The following is a 27,070-nucleotide window of genomic DNA, read 5'->3' as shown; positions in this document are numbered from 1 at the left end:
CTCCCCCTTCTGGCCTCCTGTACGTTTTTTATTAAATTTACGGGTTTCCCGGGCTTTGGAGGAACACTCCCCTGGCATTATTTTCCTGCAGAGACGTTAGTGACGTGGTCAGGTCCCCAGAGGCTGCTTCCTGTGTTGTGTCCTCCTGGCGGCCGCCACGGGCCCCGTCCCTGCTGGTGATGCAGCCGCTCGGGGTGAGCGGGGCTTTGTTTTCACAGCCGTGGGGATTATCGCTGTTATTGCTGCTGATCGATAGCGGCTGATTTCAGACTCCAGCCCTTCCTGTTAGGTTAACGAGAGCAAAAGCAGCTGATGTGGGTCAGAAAATAAAAACATTCAATTCTGTGTTTGAGGAAACCGTCTCTTGGTTGCTTATTTAAAAAAATAGATCTGCGCCAAAGTCACTTTTATCCCCGGAAAAGGAGTCTAGAAATCTTAAATGGAAATAAGCCATGCTTATGTGCCCCCAAACATTACTGGGGTGACAGTGGTTAATAAAACCGTAGGCTTCAAGTGTTCGTCTCCATCCTCTGTATACTGCATGGTGTGCCCTCCACCCAAAGTCAAGTCATCTTTTGTCACCATATATTTGGACTCCGTTTAACCTAAAATTTTAAAATATTTTTATTCTTTTCAGAGAGGAAGCGAGAGATAGAAACATCAATGATGAGAATCATTGATCAGCTGCCTCCTGCACGCCCCCCACTGGGGATTGAGCCCGCAACCCGGGCCTGTGTCCTGACCGGGAATCAAACCGTGACCTCCTGGTTCATAGATCGACGCTCAGCCACGGAGCCACCTGGGCCCAGCGTGGACTCACGATGTTTCCTTTATTCTGTGTCACACGCCCAAGCCACACCTTTGAGAGTCCTGCTTCACAGTAACATCCCATCAGCCACCAGCATCCACGCCATCATCAGACCTGGACCTGCCTCCTCCATGGACCTCTGGGCTCTGCACCGTCCCCTCGGGCCATGCTCAGTGGATAGAGCATCAGCCTGCAGAATAAAGGGTCCCGGGTTCGATTCCAGACAAGGGGGCGTGCAGGAGGCAACCGATCCATGATGCTCTCTCATCACTGACGTGTCTATCTCTCTCTCCCTCTCCCTCTCTGAAAAACAATGAAAATATATTTTTTAAAAGGGGGGAATGAGAGGGAATGGATTGGATTGGAATGGATTCGAAGGGAAGGGAGGGAAGGGAACGGACTTAGGGGTAGGAGATGGAATGTGATTGAACTTGACTTTGCAGTGACGTCTCGTATGAAGTTGGTAAGAGAAACACTGAAGTCACAGAGCTTCATGAGGTTATGGCACCGGATGGAAGGCAGGGATTTCTGGCCTGGAGCAGGGGAAGGGCCGCTGGAGAAAGCAACCAGAGGAGAAATACAAACACTGTGGCGAGGGCCTGGCCCCGGTGGTGGGAAAGGAGAAACGGACGAGGAGGTGAGCGCTTCAGGCCGCAGCAATGGGGCAACGCTGGCATCGTGCTCATATTTGTTATTTTTTCTTTACAGCGAGGACGGCTGTCGCTCTCTGTTTGCGAGCCCTTGGGAATGAAGGAGGGTTCCCACGAACAGAGTGGGAACGGGGCCCAGGTACGCACCTGGGCAACCACAGGGGTTACCGGGAGGGACGGAAACCGATGTTTATCTCACTGGCCGTCCCCGCCCCGGAGACGCTCGTAAAAAGGGTGATCCAGTTATTAACGTTGCACCTTTGGCTACGGTGGTGGCCGTTACCGTCCCTCATTATCCACACGGTTGGCCGTGGTTATGTCATTGACTCTGTTATCCTGGTGCAGCCGCGCGTGGGGGTGGGGCCGTGTACACGTGGGCTCCGTGCTCCTGCGGGACCACTCCCACCGACTCAGCCTCAGACGTTCCCCCCAGGAGCTCGGGATCACCCACCCCCTGCAAAGTCTCAGTGTCAGGAGGACACAGATTCCAATGGAAACTGGAAACTACTTTCTTTTTAATGTTGTGATTGGTTTCAGAGACAGGGAGAGGGAGAGAGGGATGGCAACATCAGTGATGAGAGAGAACATGGATCGGCTGCCTCCTGCACGCCCCACACGGGATCCAGCCTGCAGCCCGGGCCTGTGCCCTGACGGGGAATCGAACCCTGACCTCCTGGTTCAGGGGTTGGTGCTTAACCACTGAGCCACGCTGGCCGGGCTGGGAATGACTTTTGTAGGATCACAGGCTGTCCCGGGAAGCCGGCGCTTGGCTGGGTTCCTGACCCGAGCAGTGCGGAGCCCGGGAGGGTAGGCCCGTGGTGGAGACACGCCTTGTCCGCAGACGGAGACTGTTCACACCGCCATTCCCCGAGCGCGGGGGGGGGGGTGCCTGCCAGCTCCTGCCAGTGCCGACGGCGCCATCCGCAGGTGCTCCCAGAGACTAGAGCAACAGTTTGCGTGTGATGCCGGGAAAAAGGAAATTATCTCGGGTGAGGATTAACAAAACAAAACAAAAAACAGACCCTTGGGAGAGGACTAAAGACAAAATCAAAACCATCGTTTCTGGGGTGGGATCCAGGGAAGCGGAGCACAGAGTCCTGCTGCCGAGGCCTCGGAGACCTGGTGCTGGAGTTAGACGGCTCCGCGCACGGAAAATACCAGAAATCGCTGCATCGGGACCCGGTCTACGGCTACGCTACGGACTCAGCCACTTTCGCTTCTGTGGAGCCGTGTGCTCTCCGCTCGATCAGCGGGAACTGAGCCACGGTGGCTCGGTCTCTCACCCCCCTCTCTCCATCTCCCGTCTGCCGCCTCCCGCCCCGTAAAGACTGACACCGTCCGACGGGTGAGTCCACTCTCACACCGTTTCTCCATCCTTCCCTGCGACGCTGGCGAGGCTTCCTCCCCCTGCCTTCGTTTACATGTGGAACTACTATTCGGGTCATAAATATCACGCAATCAGGGCTCGGTTAAATAAAGAGCAATTGACATAAACACAGAGATAACTCCCCGGCCCTTATAGCCCAGCGCGGAGGCCTGGCCTGTCTCCGATGTAACCAGGACATGCTCAGCCCTCGTGTTCACACGATCGAACGTCTTAACTGAAACCTGGAGGAAAGACAGTGTTCGAGCTGCTTCGACATCTGAAGGTCCAGTTCTTACACACAAGTGTCTACATTTGCAAAAGTTTCAGGCGTTTATTTTTTAAAACCAATGTGATCATGTGACGGAGAAGCCGTGCTGTTACCGAGGACCCCTCTGGCCTCTGTGACCACAGGCAGCTGCGAGCGAAGCCACGTGAGGCCTCTCTGGGGTCAGTGCCAATGGAAGAGCCAGCCCGGTGCCGAGGAGGCGTCTACAAGAATTACATCTCTCACACCTTCCTCAGGAGGGAAGACGATACTCGGTCCCACTAGCCAGGGGGCAGTCCACGGGGACGGAGATCTGGAACGGGCGCACGGAAGATGGTAAATAGAGGGACCATCGCCCACAAACACGGAGGTTAACCAGCGTCTCGCTGTGGGGCGACCCCTTTGGAACTCAAATGCCAATGATGCCAACATACCTCAAACCAGGCTGCTGCTCTCAGGACCCTGGCAGCTGCCGTGCTATTTCAGAGCCTCCCCTGATGGTCCCTGTGCCCTGTGGGGGGGGGGGGGGGGGTGCGTGAGCTACGGCCAGAAAGCGCCCGAGACCCAAGACATGAGACAGGAGGGGACGCGGAGGACGGGGAGGGCTGGGCTGGGGGAACCACCCAGGGGTTGAGGAATCAAATCCTGTAAAATGGAGTCGTCCTGTTAGCTGAGAGCCTGCCATGACGAGGTCAGGTGAAATGTGGACGATGCAGGGGGAGCCCCTGGACCCCGGCTGCCCATCCACGTCCAGCTCCTCATGAGGCTCCTGTGGTGATGCGGCGTCCAGGCCGTGCGCGATGCTCCCTGTGGCTGTGAACACGGGTCCGGCTGCCTGTCACTCCTGGCACCCAGGAAGCAGACGGGGTTGCCTCCTAGGTGAGCATTGGTTCTGATCCTGCCAGCAGCAGGGGGACAGCAGGTCATCCGCGAGCATCTGCTCCAACCCCCTCCCAGTGGCTGTTTCTCTGCACACGAGGGAGAGACAGCTGCGTGCAGCTACGAGTGCAGCGTGGACAGGGGAGGGGGGCCCGCAGCCCGGCCTTCAGGAGCTCAGAGTCCGATAGCGAGGTGGCTAATCGTCTGTGATGTTACACTCAGCTCAGCCCGCGCCTGGGCCCTGAGGATGGTCAGCGTTCCTGAGAGAAACCCCCGGAGGGGGTCAGGGTCCGGCACAGCCACCAAGTCAAAGCGCCTCCCGTCCGTGGTCTGCTCTCAGATGTGTTTCTTCTCTGAGTCATGGACCCACCGAGGCATCTTATCTTTTTACAGCCTCGTTTCATCCTCCCGTGTCCCCCGGTCTGTAAGAGAACCTCTCGTCTCTGGTTACTGAGGTGGATCATTATCAGACAACCGTGGCTCCATTCCTATTACCTGCCCTGCCCACTGTCACAAGGGCATGCGGTGTCGTCTTGTGTTCCCACTTCCCTCCTTCTACAGCCAGTGGTGTTTTTTACAAGGACACACCTCGTTTATTTATCCACTAGAGGCCCGGTGCACAAATTCGTGCATCGGTGAGGTCCCTCAGCCTGGCCTGCATGCTCTCGAAATCCGGGACCCCTCGGCGGATGTCAGAGAGCCAGTTTTGGCCTGATCCCTGCAAGAATCCATACACTGGGCCTCTAGTATGCATATAAGATTTTTGGTTAATCTCTTCCCACCCTCCCCCCTTCCCTCTGAGATTCATCAGTCTGTTCCATGTTTCCATACCTGTGCATTGAGCGTCTGCCCCCTGGTGGTCAGTGTGCATCATAGCTACCGATCGAACGGTTGGACAGTGGCTTAGGCTTTTATATATAGAGATGCCTCGGCTGCCAGACATTGGTTTGCCTTCATGGTTTGGCTGATGTGAATCCTGCTCTGTAGATTCAAGCACACGGTTTTGTGTGGACATGTTCTGACTCCTTTTGGCTCTACACCTAAGAATTGAACTTCTGGGTCGGAGGGTACCTCAGCTTTAAGATGTTTGAGAAACTGCCAGAAGGTTTTTCGAAGCACCTGCCCCATTCTAGGTTCCCACCTGCTCTGCGTGCGGGCCCAGCGCCTCCCGGACAGGGTGGGTGTCTGGCCCCGGAGACAGCCACGGCCGAGGGTGTGTGGTGGCAGCTCGCTGGGTGTGACGGGCATTTGTCGGAGCTCAGGAGGCCAGCCTCTTGTCCAGGGCGGACTGGCCACTCACTCACCTTCTTCAGAGAAATGTCCACGTGCTCAGACCGATGCCCGTTCTCATCGGGTTGTTTGTCTCTGAGGACTGGGTGGCCAGCGTTCCGCTCAGATATTCCAGGTAAGGTCCCTCGAAGACACGCGAGGCGCCGTGTTCCTCCCTCCGGCTCAGGGGCTGCGTTTCCCCGGCTGATGGCTTCCCTGTGTGCAGAGGCCTTGCGTTCGAGGTGCTCCCGGCTGTGTTTCTGCTTCTGCTGCTTTTGCTTTTGGTAGAAATAGAAACACACACATTCGCGGCCCCGGGTGCAGCGTCGTGCGCACACACTTTCAGTGCCTGAGTGACTCAGCTGTGAGACCCATTGCTTATGGGAACGGAGAGTGTGAAGCAGAAGAGAACTCCCTCTGGTGTTTCACCTTTAATATGCTTTTTTTTTTCATTCACATGCAGAATCTCATTTTATTTTTTCCAAGATCTGGGCTCACTCGCCCGAAGCGTTTCCTGACCAGGTTCCCTGAAGGGTGAGCTTCATTTCAAGTGTGAAAACCGGCATGAGCCACGGAAGCGGTGAGAACGGACGTCCTCGGGTATGAGGGAGCCTCGCAGTTTGTCTCGTAAGGGACTCGCCACACCGCCAGCCACAGCTCTGCTCGAGCAGCAACTGGGCTCCAGGGCAGTTCAGGTGGCAGGAATGGATGAGCACAGTCGTGTTTTTATTTTTTTAAATATGTTTTCTTTGATTTCAGAGAGGAAGGGAGAGAGATAGAAGCATCCATGATGAGAGAGAACCACTGATCGGCCGCCTCCTGCACACCCCCTACTGGGGATCGAACCCACAACCCAGGCCTGTGCCCTGACTGCGAATCCAACCCTGACCTCCTGGTTTCTAGCTCAACGCTCAACCACTGAGCCACGCTGGCTGGGCCACAGCCCTATCTTCGTGTTACAGGAGAACAAAGCGTGTGATTCTTACACTGTGGTAGCAGGAAGCAATCATTGTTCCACACTAACCCAGACCGAGCGGAGGTTTCTCAGGTAACACTGCTCTCTAGCGCCTGAGACGTAGAATTGAGCCCCTGAGACGCTGAAGACTCAGAGCAGAGCCCCAAACCATGCGGCCCCGCTGTCTGGCCTGGGTCTGGGGCTCTGTGTCCTGCTCCCCAGGACACAGGGCAGTTCTGCGGGAACACACGGCTCTATGAGGCCGGGCCCCTACATGGCGCGAAGGACCACAACCTCTTCCACAAACACCAGCACAGGAATGCCTTGGGAGGTGGTTTCAACGCCGCTGCTGAAACGGCTGGTCTGTGAGCTCAGCGAGCAGGGGCGTGGCTGCCGCAGCCGACGGAGCAGAGCAGACACATAAATGCTGACGTGCCCAAGTGTAGGAGACTCCGCCCTGGGGCTGAGAATGAGCTGCAATGTCAGGTGACCCCCCCCCCCCCCACCGCCCCTGTGACGAAGGAAACCGGCAGGAAAACACCCCCGTCTCCTCAAAACCCGTCCCGGTACAAGGAGAGGCTTCCACGCTTTGAACGCCAGAAATTAGCAGCAGGCTGGCCAACAGCTTTGGGAATAAGATGGTCCATAGAGAGCAACCACAGCCATTGCTGGACCCACAGCCACTGGATGGCCCACGGCCACAGATGGCCCACAGCCACTGGATGAGCCACCGCCACGGGATGACCTGCGGACGCGGGATGAGCCACAGCCACGGGATGGACCACGGCCACAGGATGCATCTCACATGTGCTGTTTCGGGAGCGACGGTGGGATCATGGTGCAGCCACAGTGGGACCTCCAGGGAGCATGTGCTCGGCTGGCTGGTGCGATGCTAACATGGCCACTGCTCGCTCCCCCGTGGGGCACTCGGCATATAAACCAGCTCAGTGTCCTAGTACCAGTGACTTGAGGGCCAGCCAGCAGGTCAAAGCCAAGCTCACTCATGACCGCTTGGCTGAACGTGGACAAGGCCCCTCTCTCCCAGCTGCTTCCTCTGTCGCTGGGGCAGTGATGTGAGGGCTGATACGCAGGGAGCGTGAGAACAGTGCCTGGAAGTGGGGTGATCGCATTAAGTGTTAACTCTGGCTGGGAGGGTACATGTTAAATGATGCATTCAGAGGGAGAGTGGGAGAGGGTGAGGAGGAGGGAGGGGGAGAGGGGGAGGGGAGAGAACAAAAAACGCGGCCTCATGGCCGCAGGCACTTCAGTGTAAAACAAATATGAAACCGAGAACCGACTGAACAGCCTGTTGGAGTGTCTGTGGCGTCGGGGGCAGAGAATGCCCGCAGGGGCCTGGGGCTGCAGATCTTCCAGGAGGAAATGGCTATCAGCTTCGCTCCTGTTCCCGGAGGCGACGTGCAGGCTAATATTTCACACAAATGCTAACGGTTGGACTTGCCTGTTAGCTTAACCGTCATGGGCAGACGAACAGGTGCCCTTAGAGCGCTCTGGGGTGAGACGGAGAGAAATACGTTTCTGTAAATATTGGGTCGTTTTCAATTAAGGGCTTCGTGCATTATTTTATTTCTGAAAGAGAAAAGCAGAAACTGAAAGACACTTTCCCCGGGATGACAAAGGCCCTCGGGAAATGGGAGATGAACTGGGTCCGTTCCCAGCGGCGTCCCCTCGCGGAACGGCTCCACGGCCGCCTGCTCAGCCCCGGGCGGCGGAAGCAGAGCGTCGCTCAGGAAGGCGGCACTCGGGCGTGTCTGTCCCACGGCCTGGCACGGGCTCCCCTGTCATGAGCGCGACAGGCTGAGCATGAGCAGAGCGTGGGCTGAGCCACTCGTTCTAAAGGCAGCAGAGGGTTGGGAACAGTTCGCCCGGGTGGGTCTCCTGTGAGGATGGCCGCGGGCAGGTGAGAGCGCACGACCCTGACGGGCAGCCACGCGTGACCATCGAACACGTCACACGTGTCTTCCCACACGAGAGCCGGGCCGGGCCTGCATCCGGGGCCGCGGGCAGGAGGCCCCAGGGACCAGGCGTCTCCTCGCTCAGTGGCTCCGCGGGGTTCCGTTCCCGGCAGAGAAGTCAGCTGTGCCAGGAAATGGCCAAGCCACAGCCCTTAGAGCAGCGGTTCTCAACCTGTGGGTCGCGACCCCTTTGGGGGTGGAACGACCCTTTCACGGGGTCGCCTAAGACCATCGGAAAACACATATATAATTACATATTGTTTTGTGATGAATCACTATGCTTTAATTATGTTCAATTTGTAACAATGAAATTGGGGTCACCACAACATGAGGGACTGTATTAAAGGGTCGCGGCATTAGGAAGGTTGAGAACCACTGTGTTAGAGCAAACGTTTCAGAAATCGCACCCCCATAGCGGATGCGCCCCAGACTGTGAGGCCGGCCGTGAGGAGATGCCTGGGCGGTCCTTGGTGATCGAGCACCAGCTGGTGTGGCTCAGTGGGTAGAGCGTCGGCTCAGGGACTGAAGGGCCCCAGGTTCGATTCCGGTCAAGGGCATGTACGTGGGTTGCGGGCTCACCCCCAGTGGGGGGCGTGCAGGAGGCAGCCGATCCATGATTCTCTCTCATGGATGGTTCTCACTCTCATCTCTCCCTTCCTCTCTATAAGAAATAAATAAATAAATAAATAAAATATATATTTTTAAAAAACGCAGGAGATTGGTAAAGCGCTTCCCGAAGGCTGGGCAACAGCAGAAACACCTGGAGGAGACCCGGGCAGCTGCAGCGCATCCAGGGAGCAGGGGCCCCGGGGAGGCCGGAAGCCCAGGAGCTCCCGCGTCCGAAGGCCATGCTGCCCCAGGCCCAGCGGGTCACGAGGACCTCGGGACAATCCCTGTGCCTCCCTGTGAGAGAAGCCGCCCAACTCCCCGACTCCCCGACTCCCCCGATTCTTTGCAGCCCAGGGAGCGAAGGCCAAGCCACCTCCACACCCAGCGCCAACCAGGCTCCAACCCCAGGGACCGACTCCTGAGCGTCCCCCCTTCATCCAGAGCCCGTCCTGCAACTACAGATCCCTGACATCACCAAGGCTGGGGCGGGGGCGGGGGGGGGGGGTTGCTGAAGGTGAGGGGTGGCTGGGCAGGGGGAGGGGGTAGAGGGGGGGACAGGGGCTGCTCCCGGCTGGTTGAGCGATGGTCCCTGCCAGGGTCCTATCCCCCCACAAAGCACCGTCCTGGGCGAGTCCCAACAGGAACCCCAACCCCAACCCCAACCGCCCTTATCTCAGCGCCAGCCCCGAGGCAAGCCCGGCTCCGGCTCCTGGTGAAGTCTTTGCAGACAAACCAGCAGCACTTCCCGTTTCTCAGGGTTTCACAGCGAGCGCACCTGTGCCCTCCTCCAGGCAATTGAAACTATGGCTTCCCCGTCACAGACGCGTTTTCTGCGTGTAAACACGGTCACACTGCATTTGCTTTAAGCTTTTCTTCCCTGTCCCCTCAGGGACCTGGCTGACCACCTTTTCATTAATATATTTTTATTGATTTCAAAGAGGAAGGGAGAGAGAATCATTGATCACTGCCTCCTGCAGCCCCCTACTGGGGATTGAGCCTGAAACCCAGACACGTGCCCTTGACCGAACGGAACCAGGACCCTTCAGTCCACAAGCCGACGCTCTATCCACTGAGCCACACCCGCGAGGCCCGCTGCCCATCTATGGAACATGCCAGCTCCTCCCTGGGGCTCTGTCCCAGGAACTGTCCTTGTTTTCTTCAAACATCCTTCACCACGTGCCCAGGCAACTTATTTATTATACCCCTCCCCTCCATGCTGAGCGTAGGCTCAGCCAGGGCTGCGATTGTTTTCCATATCATTTTATTTTAACCTTTACCGTGAAAGGGATTACATGTTCCCATTTCCCCACTGACTCTCCCGGTGCCGTCATTTTCTGGGGAAGAGCCATGAGCACGTTTCCAAACGTAGGCGTGGAAATACTGGCTCCTGGGTGAACAAGGTGAGGGGTGGGCCTGAAACCTCAGCCTTACAGACAGGAGGGACTACAGGTGAGGGAGCGTGTGCACAGGAGGGACTGCAGGTGAGGGAGCGTGTGCACAGGAGGGACTGCAGGTGAGGGAGCATGTGCACAGGAGGGACTGCAGGTGAGGGAGCGTGTGCACAGGAGGGACTGCAGGTGAGGGAGCATGTGCACAGGAGGGACTACAGGTGAGGGAGCGTGTGCACAGGAGGGACTGCAGGTGAGGGAGCATGTGCACAGGAGGGACTGCAGGTGAGGGAGCGTGTGCACAGGAGGGAGTACAGGTGAGGGAGCGTGTGCACAGGAGGGACTACAGGTGAGGGAGCGTGTGCACAGGAGGGACTGCAGGTGAGGGAGCATGTGCACAGGAGGGAGTACAGGTGGGGGAGCGTGTGCACAGGAGGGACTACAGGTGAGGGTGTGTGTGCACAGGAGGGAGTACAGGTGGGGGAGCGTGTGCACAGGAGGGAATACAGGTGAGGGAGTGTGTGCACAGGAGGGACTACAGGTGAGGGTGTGTGTGCACAGGAGGGAGTACAGGTGGGGGAGCGTGTGCACAGGAGGGAATACAGGTGAGGGAGCGTGTGCACAGGAGGGACTGCAGGTGAGGGAGCATGTGCACAGGAGGGAGTACAGGTGGGGGAGCGTGTGCACAGGAGGGACTACAGGTGAGGGTGTGTGTGCACAGGAGGGAGTACAGGTGGGGGAGCGTGTGCACAGGAGGGAATACAGGTGAGGGAGTGTGTGCACAGGAGGGACTACAGGTGAGGGTGTGTGTGCACAGGAGGGAGTACAGGTGGGGGAGCGTGTGCACAGGAGGGAGTACAGGTGAGGGAGCGTGTGCACAGGAGGGAATACAGGTGAGGGAGCGTGTGCACAGGAGGGACTGCAGGTGAGGGAGCATGTGCACAGGAGGGACTACAGGTGAGGGAGCGTGTGCACAGGAGGGACTACAGGTGAGTGAGTGTGTGCACAGGAGGGACTACAGGTGAGGGAGCGTGTGCACAGGAGGGAATACAGGTGAGGGCCCTCTCACCTGTGACATCTGGAAGCGCCGCGAGGGCTGTATAGGGACACACCTCCTTCGACCTCTAAAGACGGAATTAATTGTCCCCTGGACTCCCGGTCTCATAGCAGGAAGACCCTGGCGATGGCTGCTGGAGCCGGAGCCTGACTGCCTGCCGGTCAGTGGACCCTCCTGAGGGCCGGTCCCTGGGATGAGGAGCACCTGTCCGTCTTCAAAGCCTTTGGTGACATCAGACTCCTGTTCAGACTTCACAACAACACCAACCTGGCTGGTGGCGACACCAAACCACGAATTTACTGAACTCACCACGCTCCTCACGCCCTCACCTGGGCTGCAGGGTGAGATATTAAAGAGCTCGCAGATCTAACAAACCTTTAAAAGGAGGAGCAGAGGCAGGCCAAGCCTCAATCAGCAGCAATGCACGCAGCTACCCGCCATAATTACAGAGCTGAGTGGACGCGGTCTGGGAAGGGGGGGCGGGATTCCAGCGGGGGCTCAGGCATCAGACGGGTCGGGTCGGGGAACTAAACTGCACGGTGGGTGTTAGGACCAAGCCGAGTGCAGCTCAGCACCGGGTGGCAAAGGAAAGCCCTCTTTACAACATAAATTACAAAATCGAACGTGGACGAAGCCAGGAACACTGAGCGCTGAGATGGATTCAAGCATCACCCAGGACGCTGGTTAAGACAGAGGCTGACTGGGCTCCAGGGCGGGGCCGCTGCAGGGCAGTCGGTGGGCCCTGGACGGGTGGGGAGATGGGGCTCAATTCCGAGCACAAGGAGACGTGGGCATGGACAGCCACGGAGCCGGTGGGAGCCGGTGGATGGGGAATGGCTAAGAGGAGGCCTCGGGGGGACGGGCTGGGTTCAGGCTAAACCAGTGCTGCCCAACCTTCTTCTGGCCACGCCCCTGAGCATCTCTAACATCCTGGTGGCCCCTGTGACACAGAATCCTTATTGTTCAAAAAGTGACTCCTGTTCACATGGAGGAAGCCTAAAAGGCCATGAACTTGGTCTAAACAAGCTTCCAAAGAACCTGGCACCCATGAAAAAAAAATAAAAGAACGAAAGTGGAAATACTGAGGAAGAAGTCACTAAGGAATTGTTTAAAAAATAATAATATGAAGTGACATGGAAGAAATAGCAAATTAAGTTTGAAAACATATAATAGAGAACTGAAATGCATAAATATGTCCCAATATCTACAATAACCTACAATAATAACAGCATAATATGCTACTTAGACCGGAAGTCATTCTGGACGACCTTCCGGACGAAGCCGGGGCTGCAAGGGAAGCCCGGGCCCCGGGTGCCTGTCAGCAGCCAGAGGGAAGCCAGTGCCGGCAGCCGGGGGAAGGGAGGCCTACTCTTGCATGAATTTCGTGCATCAGGCCTCTAGTACATTTATATGCTGTATATGAGGCCCCTAGAACCATAAGAAATGCAAAAAATGTACAGTTAGTAACTCATTCTCCAATTGCCCCCCTCAAACATCACATTGCCCCCCTGTGGGGTGTGTGCCCCAGGTTGGGAACCACTGGGCTAAACCAACGTAACAGGAATCTCATGGAGGCACCGACATCACCTGGGAGACGGTGGAGGAGGAAGAACCTGACCGGATGGGTGGCAGGGATGGGAGTCCCGGTGGAGCTGACTCAGCGGGTTTCTCACCACATTAGAGGACTCGGAGACACGTGGCCTGGCTGGGCAGAGCTCGGAGCCCGACTGGGTGGGGTCAGGGGAGCGAGCCTCTCTCCCTCCCGTTCCCCCTCCTTCGCCAGCTCTGCCTCTGCCCTGTGTGGGCCTTCCTCCTCCTCCTGGGCGAGCACGCAGAGTCCTGTGCTAAGCACGCCCTCCACTGGCCCTGAGCGCAGCGCGGGAGTGTCCCTGGGCTGGAGCGATGGCGTCACCGCGGGGGCTGCTGCTGCATCTTCTCGGGAATCCTGCTCAAGGCCCCTCGGCCCCTCCCCAACTCTGGACTGTGTCTGAGCTCAGAGTCCACACAGTCAGACTCTCCCGGGGCCACAAAAACCCAACCCATAGAGTGCAAGGCGCGCACTGCCATCTTCATTTTAATTTGAAAAAACATGACATTGTCTTTTCCTTTATGACGTGTTCACTGGGGGCTCCGCGTCAGCCCGATGCTGTGCTTTGTTTTGGGGACAAGAGGTGAGCGGGAAGGCCGGGGTCCCCTCCTGCTGCACACGGACCTCGGGAGTGAGGCGGAGTCACCCCGCTCCTCGGCAGCAGGCGGCACCGGCTCAGCGTCAGACCCGCGGGATTGTAAACACCCTCTCCCGCTTCGGACCACGAATGTCTTTGAACTTCCCAGTTCCAGCTTCCTCGTGTGTAAAATGAGGTCATAGAACCTGGAATAAAACCAACCTCATGAGGCTGTTAAGAGGATTAATGGCCTACGACAAGCCCAGAAACACATTAAATATTAGTTCTTGGGCATAATTATGTTTATCGTTGAAATGACTGAGAAATCGTGCTGGGATGCGATGGAAATGATGGCCGACTTAGACTCTCAAGGACAGCCCCTGCGGGAGGTGTTCGGGGTCACAGAGGAGCCACGGGAAGAAAACACGTTTGCCAAACATTTGGCTCCAAAGTTTGGGGAGTTGGTTGGTTGGTTGGTTGGTCGTTTGGACGGTCGGTCGGTCGGTCGGTTTTAAGTGAGATTTGCTTGCACCTAAGCCACCAGGAAGCCGTGAGTTGGACAGTCCACTGGGCCCCCGTTGTCACGCTTTGGGTGGCTCTGAGAAAAGTCACCCATTGGCTGAAAGAGGATTATGGGAAATCAAACATCACAGCCACGAGCACGATGCATTTTCGGGTTCTGCTCTGCTTCCTCCTGGCAACAGAGGGAGCCAACCTTCTCTGAGTAAATAAATATGTGGTTTTTAATTGATTGTAGAGAGCAAGGGAGAGGGGGAGAGAGAAACGTCGACGTGAGAGAGAATTGCAGATGGGTTGCCTCCTGCACGCCCTCCACTGGGGATCGATCCGGCAACTTCCCGTGTATGGAACGATGCTCTACCGACTGAGCCACACCGGCAGGGCCAACCGTCTTCGAGTGAGAAGAAATACCCTTTCCGTTGTCACCGAAAGCCCTTTCCAGGTGTGGGAGGCAGGGCCCGTGTACGTCTCTGGAAAGGAAGGTCTATTGCAACGGGGGTTTCTCCTGCTGGGCTGCGCCGCTCTTGAACGCTCTTCTTGCTGAGAAAAGACTCATTAATCTACCTGGGACTGACCCGGCCTCAGCCAGGCCTGTGGGGACGGAAGGACAGCTGTGGTCCTCCAGGGAGTAGGACACTCCAGGGCAGGAATACAGAAGCAAAAGAGAAGAAAATGCAGGCAGAGGCGAAGGGGCAGGAGCCCTGGCCCGGTGGCTCCGTTGGTTGGAGCATCATCTGGTCACCAAGAGGGTTGTTGGTTCAGTTCCCGGTCGGCACGTACAGGAGGCAACCAGCCTCTCCCTCTCTCTGTCTTTCTCAAAAAAAAAAATCAATAAACATGTCACATATCCTCAGGTGAGGATAAAAATTTTTAAAAAGAAATTGGGAAGGAGGACACTCATTTCACCATTTCCTGTGGCAAGAACGGTGTGGGGATGGCATAGTCCTTCTCGTGCGTTAGACTCGCGCGGCTCTGCGCCTTCCCATGCGGATTTCCACGATTGCACGGCCAGAAACTTCACTGGGAAATGGCATCAAACCCCCGGTGACACATTTCCCAGCCGACCCTGTGGCAGAGGGCAGAGGGCAGAGGGCAGAGGCCTTCAAAGCCTTAGAGGAACTTGGGGAACGTGCCCAGGGCGGCACGAACACGGCTTCTGTTGAGGTTCTCCTTGAGAAAGTCTTTGTCTTTCAACCTCTGCTGTGAACCAAACAGGCAAATGCGAATTAGCATCCGTGCATTCAGCCGTGACTGATGAGTAATCAGGCACTGGGACGCCCGGCAATGAGAGGCTCGGCGAGCGGCCGAACGCCAGGCGGTGAGCGTGAGCGAAGGGCAGCGCATCGCTGACACCCGGGACGGGAAACGTTAAAAATAAACTCATCAGGAACCTCGTAGCCCGAGGTCCCTCCTCTACTCGGGGATGTTGGTTATGGAAACAAGTCTTTCAGAGACGAGCAAGCAGAGCAGACCTAGCACTGCCCCCTGGATCCAGGGGAGGCTGAGAAGGGGAGGCTGGGAAGGGGAGGCTGGGCAGGGGAGGCTGGGAAGGTGAGGATGAGAGGGAAGGCTGGGAAGGGGAGGCTGGGCAGGGGAGGCTGGGCAGGGGAGGCTGGGAAGGTGAGGTTGGGAAGGTGAGGCTGGGAAGGGGAGGATGAGAGGGAAGGCTGGGCAGTGTGATTCTGTCTGGCACCAGGTGGTCACAGACCCCGTAGCTCAGGAAGGTACTCAGAACATCCCCAGCCAGGCCTTTCTCGCAGGAAACCCCCTGAGCCACCCAACATGGAGGAAGAACGCCTCTCTCCGTCGCTCTCCTTCTCTCTAAGACGCCTTTACGCTTCAAATCACCTTTCCCAGCTCCAGGGCTCTATCCACGGGAGAGCTTAAATAGGCAGCTTCGTGTTCAGGTGCCGAGAAGACGTGAGCAATGAAGGAGAAAGGAGGGAAGAAAGACAACACTTTCTTCGTGCCTGACCTTCGGAGCTGCATCCAAGTGAGGCGGCGCGGGCACCTGGCTCCCACCCAAGACGGCTGAGGCCCAGGAGAGCGACGAGAGGCCGGCAAATGCCACTCACACGCTCCTCCTGCCGACTGAGGCGTCCGCTGCCCGTCACGAAGACTGAGTGTCTGGGAAGGCGGACCTGCCATTACACACGGTGCCTGGCCCCACCCCCATGCAGCACCGAGTGCTCCTCCTCTTCCGTCGTCCTTTTACCCATCACGTGTGTCCGTTCTGTTTCATCTCTAGGAATCCTCTCCAAGTGAGAGGATCTCTCTGTTCCGAGGTTCGGAACGAACGAGGACGCTGAGGACGGGAACGGAACCCGTGAATAAAGGACCAGTAATTGCTAAATCGGCGGCACGTGGGCACATGACTCACGGAGATTTGTTGCTGCTCTTAATCCTCACCTGAGGGTATAGTTCCTACTGACTTTTAGAGAGAGTGGACGGGAGGGAGGGAGGGAGGGAGGGTGAGAGAAACATCCGTGCGAGGCTGACGCAGCCATGGGTTGCCGCCGGCATGCACCCCGACCGGGGCCAGGGATTGAACCTGCAACCCAGGTGTGTGTCCTTGACCAGGAATCAAGCCCGAGACCCTTAGGTGTGCGGGCCAGTGCTCTAACCACTGAGCCACCAGCCAGGGCCAGGTTGGTTGGTTGGTTTGCACACAAATCCCAGGCGCAGAGAAAACCTCCTCCTCAGCATTCCCCACTCGCGTGCGGTTAAAGGCCACCGAATGGCACCACGTAACGTGAAGCCATTCCACGTGGCGTGGGAGAACGTGAGCTCATGAATAACACGCTGCTTCCTCCGAGCAGAGCCCGGCGAGCCCTCCAGCTGGATCGGGGAGGGAGGCCCAGCACAGGATGCGCCCCTCGGACATCTTTGGGGGAAGACGTCCCCTCCTCTGCCGGCCTTGCTGAGATGCCAGCAATTTTCCTTCCGGGACTGTGTCCTGGGAACCATAAATAAATAACTAAGTGTGTGTGTGTGTGTGTGTGTGGAACCCTGGGGTTCTTCTAAAACTTAGATTTCTGGAGTCTCCATGCAATGACAAGATGTCCTTCTTTTTAAAATAATCATAAGTGAAATTATTGTAAAATAAAGTACTTTCTGAATCTTTCATTGTGAATTTTTATGACTGAATGATAGTCCATTGTGGGTCTACACGTCTTTCTCACCCGCTCACCTGCCTGTGGACACGCGGCTGTTTCCGCAAGTGACGCCGTGGGCCTGGGGTGCAGACACCCCTCCCGGTGTGACCGCTCCTTTGGGCAAGTCCTCGGAGGAGAGGCAGCTGGGTCATCGGATGGATCTTTCCTTCACGTTTCGAGAAACCTCCGTACTGACTCCTGTCCGCGCTGAGCCCGTTCCCATTCCCACCACCACGGAGGAGGGTCCTCGCCAGCACTGGCGTCTGTCGGTCGGATGGGCGGTGCCTCACTGAGGCTGCGGTTGGCATTCCCTGGTGATTCGGGTGGCGAGCGCCTCTTCATGGGCCTGGAAAGGGTCCTCGGAGAGGTGACGGGTGTGCCCACGAGCTTGGCCATGGGAGTCACTCACCGTGTCTACACATCACGTCATCCTGTTGTCCTAAGTGTGTGTGATCTTTAGTTGGCAATCATGCTGCAGTGGAGCTGGAAAAACATGCGGATCTCTGGACCGTGTTCACACGTGCCCGCCAGAATTCCCGGGGGGCGGGGGCATGAGCGTGGGCATACAGGGGTTGCCCTTCCCCCATGACCCGCAGACCCCACCACCTGCCTGTGCTGGTCTATGGCTGATGCCCCGAATGCTTACACAGAAGACGTGGTCCTATTCCTGGGGTGGTGAGGGCCTGGGGGGAGGGCAGGGGCTGGGAGAGGTCAGTGGGGAAAGGGGGGCCTATGCCCCCCATCGGGTCCTCCTGGGAGGAGGGGGTTCGAAGGAGGAGGGTTGCCTGGCGGTGGGCACTGTGCCCTGGCGCTGGGTTGGCAGGATCCACCGCCTCCAGGGAAGGAGACAAGAGCCCCTCCTCCTGCTGGTCACTCAGGGTCGGGGAGTCTTTGCTTTTTCGCTACTTTTTTTTTTTTAATGTGTTGTTTTTATTTTTTTAATATATTTTTACTGATTTCAGAGAGGAAGGGAGAGGGGGAGAGAGAGAAACATCAATGATGAGAGAGAATCATGGATCGGCTGCCTCCTGCACACCCCACACCGGGGGTCGAGCCCACAACCCAGCCTGTGTGCTGACCTGGAATCAAACCGGGACCCTTCAGCCCACAGGCCAACACTCTATCCACTGGGCCACACTGGCCAGGGCTCTGGCTGCTTCTACCAGCGCATCGCCCGCCTCCCCACCCCACCGACAGAAGGCGTGCACCCCCAGAGACGAAATTCACTCAGGGAGGGTGCTCTGCGGAGTCAGACAAGTTTATTGAGGCTGTGACGGGGCCCCCCGCACCCCGAGATGGCAGGCGGGGTGGGGCTGGGGGAACACCCGGAGGGAAGACAGGTGTGGGGGTCAGGCTTCTGGAAAGGTCCGGACAGGCCCCCCCGGGCAGGGAGCTGCCGGCAGCCCCTGGCGTTCATCTCCGCCGGGGTCCCGGTCGGCGGGTGAGCGAGGGGGCGGGAGCCGGTGGCCGAGTCGGGCCTCAGTACAGGCCGTAGGGCCAGTACCGCTGGTAGCTGAGGCAGCCGCGGTAACCGTAGCCGCAGCCGTAGCCCACGGGCGAGTAGGTGCTGCCGAAGCCGCAGCCCACGCTGTAGCCCAGGGGGTACCCGTAGCTGCCCCAGTAGCAGCCGGGGAAGACGGCGCCCGAGAAGTTGCCGAAGTTGCCGCAGTTCATGCTGACCGTCTGGCTGGCCGTCTGGCTGTCTGTCGGTGGAGCTGGGAGAGGAGGCTGTGCTGTGTGCCGGCTGCCCAGCCGCCTCCCTTATATCCCCCGGCGGGCGGGCGGGGCCGGAGCGCCAGCCGCTCATTTTCACGCTTGACACCAATTTGCGTCCAGGAAGCTCGTTAACTGCTTTGCTCCTGCTCAGATGTCTTTCCAGCTGCGGGGAGCCCTCCTGGCGCGTGTCTCCCAGGCCCCTTCCCTGGAGCAGGCCTGGCAGGGCCCACGGGGTCCTGGCCGTGGAGATGAGGTACGGACACGCGTGGGCACCGAGGCGCCCTGTGGGCAGCGCTGACCCCGTGAGGTCCTTACCTGCTCCCAGCCTCCTGCTCCAGAAAGTCCACAGCGACACACAGAGGAATTCTACGAGCAGGTGCTGAATAAACTTGTCAATGAAGTCAGACACCCACAGGGCGTCCGGCTCAGAACCGGGTCTCGGGGTCACTGGGTGGAAGCATTCCCTGCCGGGCGAGGGGTTCTCACAGACGGGGACGCGGGATTTGACTGGGTGGTGGGCACGCGGTGCCGCATCCAGACCTCATAACACAGAAACCCACCCCTGACCCCTGTCTGATCCTGTTGGCCGGCGTCACCCCGAAACATTTAATAAACAAGAATTAAGAATTCTCTGGGGGCAGCGGGCAGGGCCAAGGCCATGGGCTCATCAGAAAGACGCCTTTTATTTTATTTTTGTTTCCTCTGCTTACAGTCACCCCGTTGGGGAAACTGGTTAAACGTTTAACCTCATTACAGACCTCTCTGATTACCTCTGACATCACCCGTCCACCCGCTGCCCAGACGAACAAGCTTGTCATTGTAAAGAAATTAAGAATGTTTTAAATGCAATTTGCAAACTGATCCTAGACGTGAATTATCAAACAACTATGATTTGTTGGTCTGATAAACTTTTTGAAGTAAATATTGAAAATAATAACATAAAAACACATGTGAAATTTTACCCTAAAATATATATATATATCTTATATAATAAAGAGGTAATATGCAAATTAACCCTCACACCCTCACAAGAGGACTGCCTATGACCAGGCCGGCAGGGGAGGTAATTGGGGGACACCAGGCCAGCGGGGGGGGGGGGGGGGGGCAGTAAGAGGCAACCAGGCCAGCGGGGGGTGCAGTTGGGAGCGATTAGGCTGGTAGGAGGGGCCATGAGGGGCAACTAGGCCAGTGGGGGGGAGGGCAGTTGAGGGCAACCAGGCTGGCAGGGGGGCAGTGAGGGGCCATCAGGCTGGCGGGGGGGGGGGGTCAGTGAGGGGCAACCAGGCAGGTAGGCAAGTGAGCGAATAGGAGCCAGCGGTCCAGGATTGTGAGAGGGGTGTCTGACTGCCGGTTTAGTCCCCATCCCTGGGATCGGCAGTTGGACATCCCCCAAGAGGTCCCGGAGTGGAGAGGGTGCAGGCTGGGCTGAGGGCCCCACCCCCTGTGCACGAATTTCGTACACTGGGCCTCTAGTATATACATATTAGGCTAATAAAACCAGATGGCCTGTCAATTTGAGGGTCCTGTGAAGTAATTATTTACTCTCCAAAGGACCACGCACTCAGGGAACAGAAGTCGTTCCTCTCTAAACAGACATGTAGTCTCAAATGTGAAGTCACGGAGCGACACGACCCGTGAATGCTAATTGGGGTCGGGCGAGCCTGGTCATTATCCCCGGGACCCGCGGCCAGCGCCTTACAGAAGGGACGCGCGTGGAAACGCAAGGCGGAGTCTGAGGAGCCCCGCCCAGAAGGCACGGGGCGGCTGTGTGAGCCACTACCCCCCAAACCTGCCTCAGGTCTCGGGGGTCACTTTCCTCCAGCTACAGCGGCCGAGACATAAATTTCAGGGCGCACCTGGCGACCGCGGGGTGAGTCCAAGGTCACGGGGAGACGCTTGGAACAATGCACAGCTTCGCGGCGTCCTCACCGCTAATGGGCCGGTGGCAGCAGAGGTGTGTCTGCGCGCGGCGGGCGGCCCCCTCCTCCCCCACAGCTGAGGGCACAGGTGACTCAGCACCTAGGATCCCAGCACTCCTGTGGCCACAGCTCAGCCAAGCCAGGGAACCCCAGTCCGCATCACCCCTAAACTGCAACAAACCCTCAGCAGGCCCTGCCCTGGAAGGCACGAGGGAGCGACATTGCATTCCTACGTCTTCGAGCTACTCTGCCTGGTCAGGAGGGGCGGGTAGGCTGGGGGAGAACAGCTGAGCGGGAGGCAGCGTTCACCAGGCAACGGCGAGAAGGTTTGGACAGATGCCAGCGTTTGTTAACGAGGCTCGGTTTAAACGCATTTCCCAATCTAAGATGCCGGCTTTGCCCCCAGGCAAAACACCAGCTCGGCGTCTGAGCAGCAACGGTGAATAAAAATTAAAATATGCTGTCTTCTCCTGGCCGGCGTTGCTCAGTGGTTAGCGTCGACCTCTGAACCAGGAGGTCATGGTTTGATTCTGGTCAAGGGCACAGGCCCGAGTTGCCGGCTCGATCCCCAGTGGGGGGCGTGCAGGAGGCAGCCCATCCACGATTCCCTCTCATCATGGGTGTTTCTCTTTTTCTCTCCCTCTCCCTTCCTCTCTGACATCAGTAAAAATGCTGATCTAAAGCCAAGATGACCTGCCGCCAACGGTGATTGCCAGGCCTCGCCCCAGGGGTGTCGCAGGCCAGACCCGAGGACCCATCTCGGGGCTCTGAGACTCAGTTCCAATCACTCGCCTTCTCGGCGCTTTGGGGGCTCAGCCACGTTGGGGAGGCTTCTTGGGTGACGACCAGAGCAAGCCCCTAACTACTGGCGTTGGCGCTTTGATGAGGACCCACGTGGTTTCCTGAAGAGATAACAGGACACCACAGCCACCCCGTGCGCACCTCGGGCTCGCGGCCCTGTCAGGGGGCCTCCCACGTGTTTCATGAGCAACATGGAAAGCACGTTCCTGCTGCAGCTCTGAGCCCCGGTGGAGGCGGAGGCGACTGTACGTCTCGCCTCTGTTCTTGGTGCTGGCAATGGGGAGCTCGTGGCAGCAGGTCTGCCGTGAGTGACAGGGGAGAGCCACACGCTGAGCATGTGTGTGAATTAAAGCCCAGCACCGCCTGTCCGCGCCCTGGGAGGAGGGAGGACGAGAAGGCCCGGCCTTGGCTTCCTCCGTGCGGGACAGACGCAGCCGCGAGTCTCCCTCGCCCTGTGGTTGCCCTTTGGAAGGCCTGAGGGCGTGTCCTTCTGATGACCTTGAAAGTGATGTCTCCTATTGCTGCCAAATGAGACTCGACGGCATGCTCAGCCCACGGGAAGCGTCGTGTCATCAGAGTCCATGCTGACCATAAACTCCACAGAAGAGTAATTGGGTTTAAACATTAGGACCTGTGTTGCCGAGGTTTTTTTTAATTGATGTCAGAGAGGAAGGGAGAGGGAGAGAGATAGAAACATCAGTGATGAGAGAGACCCATAGACCGGCTGCCTCCTGCGCGCCCCCCACTGGGCATTGAGCCCCCAACCCGGGCCTGTGCCCTGACCGGGAATCGAACCCTGACCTCCTGGTTCAGAGGTTGACACTCAGCCACTGAGCCACGCCGGCCGGGCAACTTTGAGGGAAGGACTATTTCTCTCTCTGTCCCCAAACCTAATGACAGTGCTGAGCACTGTGCTGTGGCGTGTCTGGGGAGGGAGCCCCTCGGGCAGCAGCCGGCTCCTCTGCGAGTCTCCATCCAGGTGATCACCGGCCCCACGGCCTGACCTGGCGGCCAGAGCCCAGCCACACCCCACACACAGGTGCATGGGCTGCCTGGGCCAGTGGTCGGCAAACCGCGGCTCGTGAGCCACATGCGGCTCTTTGGCACCTTGAGTGTGGCTCTTCCACAAAATATCACGTGCAGGTGCGCACATACGGTGCGAAGTTGACTTAAAACTTTAAGTGAAGTTTATTAAGTTAATTTTAGGGAACGTTGTGGAGTGAAAGAAGATGTAGTGTCGAGGATGGAGAAAGGTCTGTGGAGATGGTTTGGACATACAGAGAGGATGAACGAAAGGAGATGCACAAAACAAGTACACAAGACGAGTGAGGATGGGAGAGTTGGAAGGGGTCGACCTCAGCGAACGTACCTCCATCAGATTGAGGACGTGTTTAGCAAAGGCCAGCTTAGGAGGACCCTAATTAAGTTCATAACAATGGACCTACCTATATAGGTTAAGTTTAAAGAATGTGGCTCTCAAAAGAAATTTCAGTCGTTGCACTGTTGACATTGGGCTCTGCTGACTCATGAGTTTGCCGACCACTGCCCTGGGCGACGCGGTGTTCAGGGCCCGGGAAGCAGCGAGCGGGCCAGTGAGCAGCCCCTGAGCATCCGCCATGAACAGGCAGGTGCGGTGAGCAGCTCACCCAGGAACGAACGGGCCTTCACTCTAACGGGGTATTTGGCTTCGACAAAGCAGAGAGTCCCAGCCAGCGAGACAGAGGTGCTCCTACGTGCCGACTCCGTAACATCGCAGGGGCTTTCGATGCCACTGTCGTTCCAAGAATAAGAGGGTCCTGTCAACACAGCGCACGTGTCCCCGAGGGGAAGACGACGGGAACACCCCTTCTATCAAAGGGGGAAACGCTGTGTGTTTTAGCTGCTGCTTCTCTCTGTGGCCAGGCCTTAGGGACCCCTAAGAACCAGACTCGTGACCAAGTTCCACTGGGAACTCTTCCATCAGCCAGAGGTTCAAACCCCTCGGGCTGAGCTCTGAGCAGGGGCGGGGGAGGACCGACAGGGACGGCCACTGATGAAGGCGGGGCCATCTCCTGGCGCCCGGCAGCTGGGAGATGTTCCTACTTATCACCAGCCCAGAAGCACACGGACACTGTCAGCATCTTTGGGTTTGATCTACGAGTTCTTTTTAAAATACATTTGCATTGATTTCAGAGAGGAAGGGAGAGGGAGAGGCATCCATGATGAGAGAGAACCATGGATCGGCTGCCTCCTGCACGCCCCCTCCTGGGCATGGAGCCTGCAACACAGGCCTGTGCCCTGACCCGGAATCAAACTGGTTCATAGGTCGATGCCACACCGGCCAGGCATATTTAGGACATTTTAATGACACTTTTAAAAATCGAAATCTTAAAAATAAAGAGACAAAATGTGAGGCGTCCCCGTCCCCACGCACTGCCTGAAGTCAGAAGAAGACTGGGGTCGAGGCGCCCCGACAGGCGGGAACTGGTGACGGGCTAATGGGGGAGAGCAGGAGAGGAACCACCAGGACACGGGGGTCATGCGGAAAGAGTGAGGTTTATTAGAGACGACAGCGCAACCCTCCTACCCGCCCGGGTGCCAGCAGGGACGCCGGGGAAGCCGCCCAAGAGCCAACCCCGCGCTTCGCTGCCCCGCTCCCGGCCGGGAGGGCGCCCGGCGGCCTCGGCTGCAGGGACCCGTCCAGCGCCTGTGGCTGCGGCTCAGCCTCCTCGGAGGTCAGACCTCGGCGCAGTCAGCACGTCCGGAGACGGGGACAGGCGTTGCTCTGCGGGGGGCTCAGTATCCCGGGGTGTCCCAGGGCGTCCGGGGTGCCCCCGGCCCTGGGCCTCAGTAGGTGCTGTAGCCGAAGCCGGAGCCGGAGCCCCAGGGCCGCCAGCAGCTGCCGCCGTAGCCGCAGCCCAGGTTCCCGAAGTTGCTGCCGCCGAAGCTGTAGCCCAGGGAGCCGTAGCCGGTGCAGCCGTGCCCGTAGTTGAGGGGCGAGCCCAGGGGCACCACGCAGTTCAGGGGGGTGGCGCGGTAGGTCCCGTGCCAGTTGGTGCCGTAGCAGGGGTAGCCGGGGAAGTAGCTGCCGCAGCAGAAGAAGCGCGTCATGGTGGCGAGAGCAGGTGCGGGTGGACGTGGACGGTGGAGAGTGGTGCCGGTGGGATGAGGCTGGTGGCGGCGCGGGGCCTTTTATACCCCGGGCCCGGGGCGGGGCAGCCGGCTGGACAGCAGCCACCGATCTGCACAAACAGCTCCCGGTTTGCTCGTAAAACACACATCAAGCAGCCGCGACTCGGCGCCCACATTCCTGCTGGCTTCGTCCGCAGAGGAATGTGCCGTGTCATCAGCGGGGCGTCCGGCCCGGCAGCGCGCTGGCCACGAGGCTGCCCGCGGGTCCCCTCGGGCTCGCCCGGCCGACGGCCAGCCTGCCCCCGACAGAGCCGGACCCGGCGCGCTTGGCACCGGCCTGAGCCTCCGCAGCTTCTCGACACTCTGCCCGCGAGTCACGCAAAGCCCCCCGGGCCGCCCGCGTGTGCACGGAGCTTCTGGGGGAGGACTCTCCGCTCCGACCAGGGCGGAGGGGCAGAGGCTGTGAGGCTGCAGGGCTGTCCTGGCGGGACTGGCGGTCCCTCTGAACCGTCCTTTGGTCGCGTCGCTGTCCCCTCTGCAGCATCTGCTAATGTTTAGAGCAGGGGTCCTCAAACTTTTTAAACAGGGCCAGTTCACTGTCCCTCAGACCGTTGGAGGGCCGGACTATAGTTTTAAAAAAAACTATGAACAAATTCCTATGCACGCTGCACATATCTTATTTTGAAGTAAAAAAACAAAACGGGAACAAATACAATATTTGTATTTGCATGTGGCCCGCGGGCCGTAGTTTGGGGACCCCTGGTTCAGAGCATCCCATCCCGCACGAACCCTCAGCTCGTTCGCAGAGGCCGCAGGGACAGCCGCCGGCAGGGGCGCGCGCGGCCTCGAGGCCTCACCTGCGTGTCTGTGGGCACCCTCGTTGGCAGCGTGTGTTTTCGTGGGGAACGTGCGATCAGGCTGTCAGTCGCCATGAGCCCCGCCAGGCCCGCCTGCTGCGGGGCTGCCCAGGGCTGGGTGGGGGGAGCCCGGCTGCTGCTCGCGCTCCCAGGAGCACAGGCCTGGACCCTGACTCACTGCGACATCCCAGCTCCGATCAGAAGGCGGCACCCGCCCTGTGTCCACGGCCCGTGTGGCCACGTCTCACCCGGAGGCGAGGTGGACAGAGTGGAGCTCAGCAAAGCTAAGAGCTTCCGGCTCAAATGCCCAGAGTGCAACCGCAGGTGCAGAAGCACCTGGGCCTCTGGGGGGGAGAAGGAACATTCCGGACACCATCGCCTTCTGCTTGCCGTCCCCTTGGGGCGGCCACAGCGCCCAACAGGCAAAGAATTATTCCCGAGGGTGTGCCTCCTGCCGAAGGCCCCCCCCCTCAGCTCCCGGGAGGACCCTCCAACCGGTCGGCTTATGTACGTGGAGGTGGTTTCTCTTCCTCCACCAACGGCTGCTGTGGTGAGTCCACAGCTGGAGAAAATCAACAGAGGTCTGTTCTCAAACGGAAGGAATTAAAAGGACAAGAGTCTGTGTCCTCGAGGGTCCAAAGCCTACGGGCCTAACAGGCCGACCCGGAAACTCAGGAAGAGGCCTGTGCTAGCAGCGGGCAGGGCCCCTGGCCTCGTGTGATGGCCGCTCGGACGGTCACCGGGAAGACTTCACGTCCAGGCCACTGCAGAGGCGCTTGAACCTGTACTTTGGATCGGCTGCCAGCAGGGGGCGGTGGTGATGGGCTAGTCTGCACTCAGGACTGATTCTCAAACGCAGGCAGGAAGCGCCTCCTTCGAGAAACTGAAAACGAATCACGACCTTGTTTGAAAGTCAGACCCCCCTCCCCCATTCCGTCCCCTCCGACGGCCCCATCACATCCTGGGATTTGGCATTTTTCACTGGGTCTCGGGTGATTCTCCGGAATAATTCACCCCGATATCGGGGCCGTCCTTTATGGGAGTCCAAGGGACTTGTCTGGGCTGAGGAACGGCCGAGCTCACATCTCCTCACATCGACCGTCGGCAGGCGCGCTCCGCGGAGTCCCAGGGGCGTCTCTGCGGCCTCGGGACAGGGACAAGCTGCCGTCGCTCTGTGGTGTTTCCAGAACATTCCCGAAGGAGCAGGGACTGACAGCAGCGTGGCCCGGCGTCTCCCCAGAGGCAAAGCCCCTACACGGGCCTGCGGGTTTGTTCGCCCCAAATAAGAAAAAATGTACGAATTTAAAAATACAAACATACGTATATACAGGGCGTCCCCATAAACGCACACACGCGTTAACAGCTGGTGGCTCCATTTGAAACTGAAAAGTATTCTAACAAACACGGCCTTTAGAGCGAGTCAGTGTGTGTACAGTGTGTGGCTGCTGCTGGTGGTGGTGGGTTGGTTGCCCGTATTTTCCCATCTCCTTTTATCCTTTCCCAGAGAAAACTGTGGGCCTGGGATCCGACTGTTACGCAATCCCTGCTTTTCCTTTAAATACGACGAATAACACGCATTCACGCAGGGCGTGCCCTGGGCCGGGTCTG

At 58.1% G+C, this 27,070-nt stretch overlaps 2 protein-coding genes across 2 annotated transcripts; both read right to left on the bottom strand.

Moving 5' to 3' along the window:
• Positions 1 to 18,537: 18,537 nt before the first annotated feature.
• On the bottom strand, positions 18,538 to 18,732 carry KRTAP8-1 (keratin associated protein 8-1). The gene has a single exon (XM_070403700.1). It carries the CDS (start codon positions 18,730 to 18,732, stop codon positions 18,538 to 18,540), a length of 195 nt encoding a protein of 64 aa, XP_070259801.1.
• A 5,588-nt stretch (positions 18,733 to 24,320) lies between these two features.
• On the bottom strand, positions 24,321 to 24,584 carry KRTAP7-1 (keratin associated protein 7-1). The gene has a single exon (XM_070403699.1). The coding sequence runs from the start codon at positions 24,582 to 24,584 to the stop codon at positions 24,321 to 24,323; it is 264 nt and encodes an 87-aa protein (XP_070259800.1).
• Between the last annotated feature and the right edge of the window lie 2,486 nt (positions 24,585 to 27,070).

This window comes from Myotis yumanensis, unplaced genomic scaffold (genome assembly GCF_028538775.1).
Source record: "Myotis yumanensis isolate MYYU_CA2020_CCGP unplaced genomic scaffold, mMyoYum1.0.hap1 SCAF_2, whole genome shotgun sequence".
NCBI classification, from domain to species: domain Eukaryota; kingdom Metazoa; phylum Chordata; class Mammalia; order Chiroptera; family Vespertilionidae; genus Myotis; species Myotis yumanensis.
Note: the sequence above shows the minus strand (reverse complement) of the source record. Positions and strands in the feature narration are given on the sequence as shown.

Bases quoted from the DNA above. Each gene is read 5' to 3' on its own strand.
- KRTAP8-1 (XM_070403700.1), bottom strand. From the start codon at position 18,732: ATGAACTGCGGCAACTTCGGCAACTTCTCGGGCGCCGTCTTCCCCGGC.
- KRTAP7-1 (XM_070403699.1), bottom strand. From the start codon at position 24,584: ATGACGCGCTTCTTCTGCTGCGGCAGCTACTTCCCCGGCTACCCCTGC.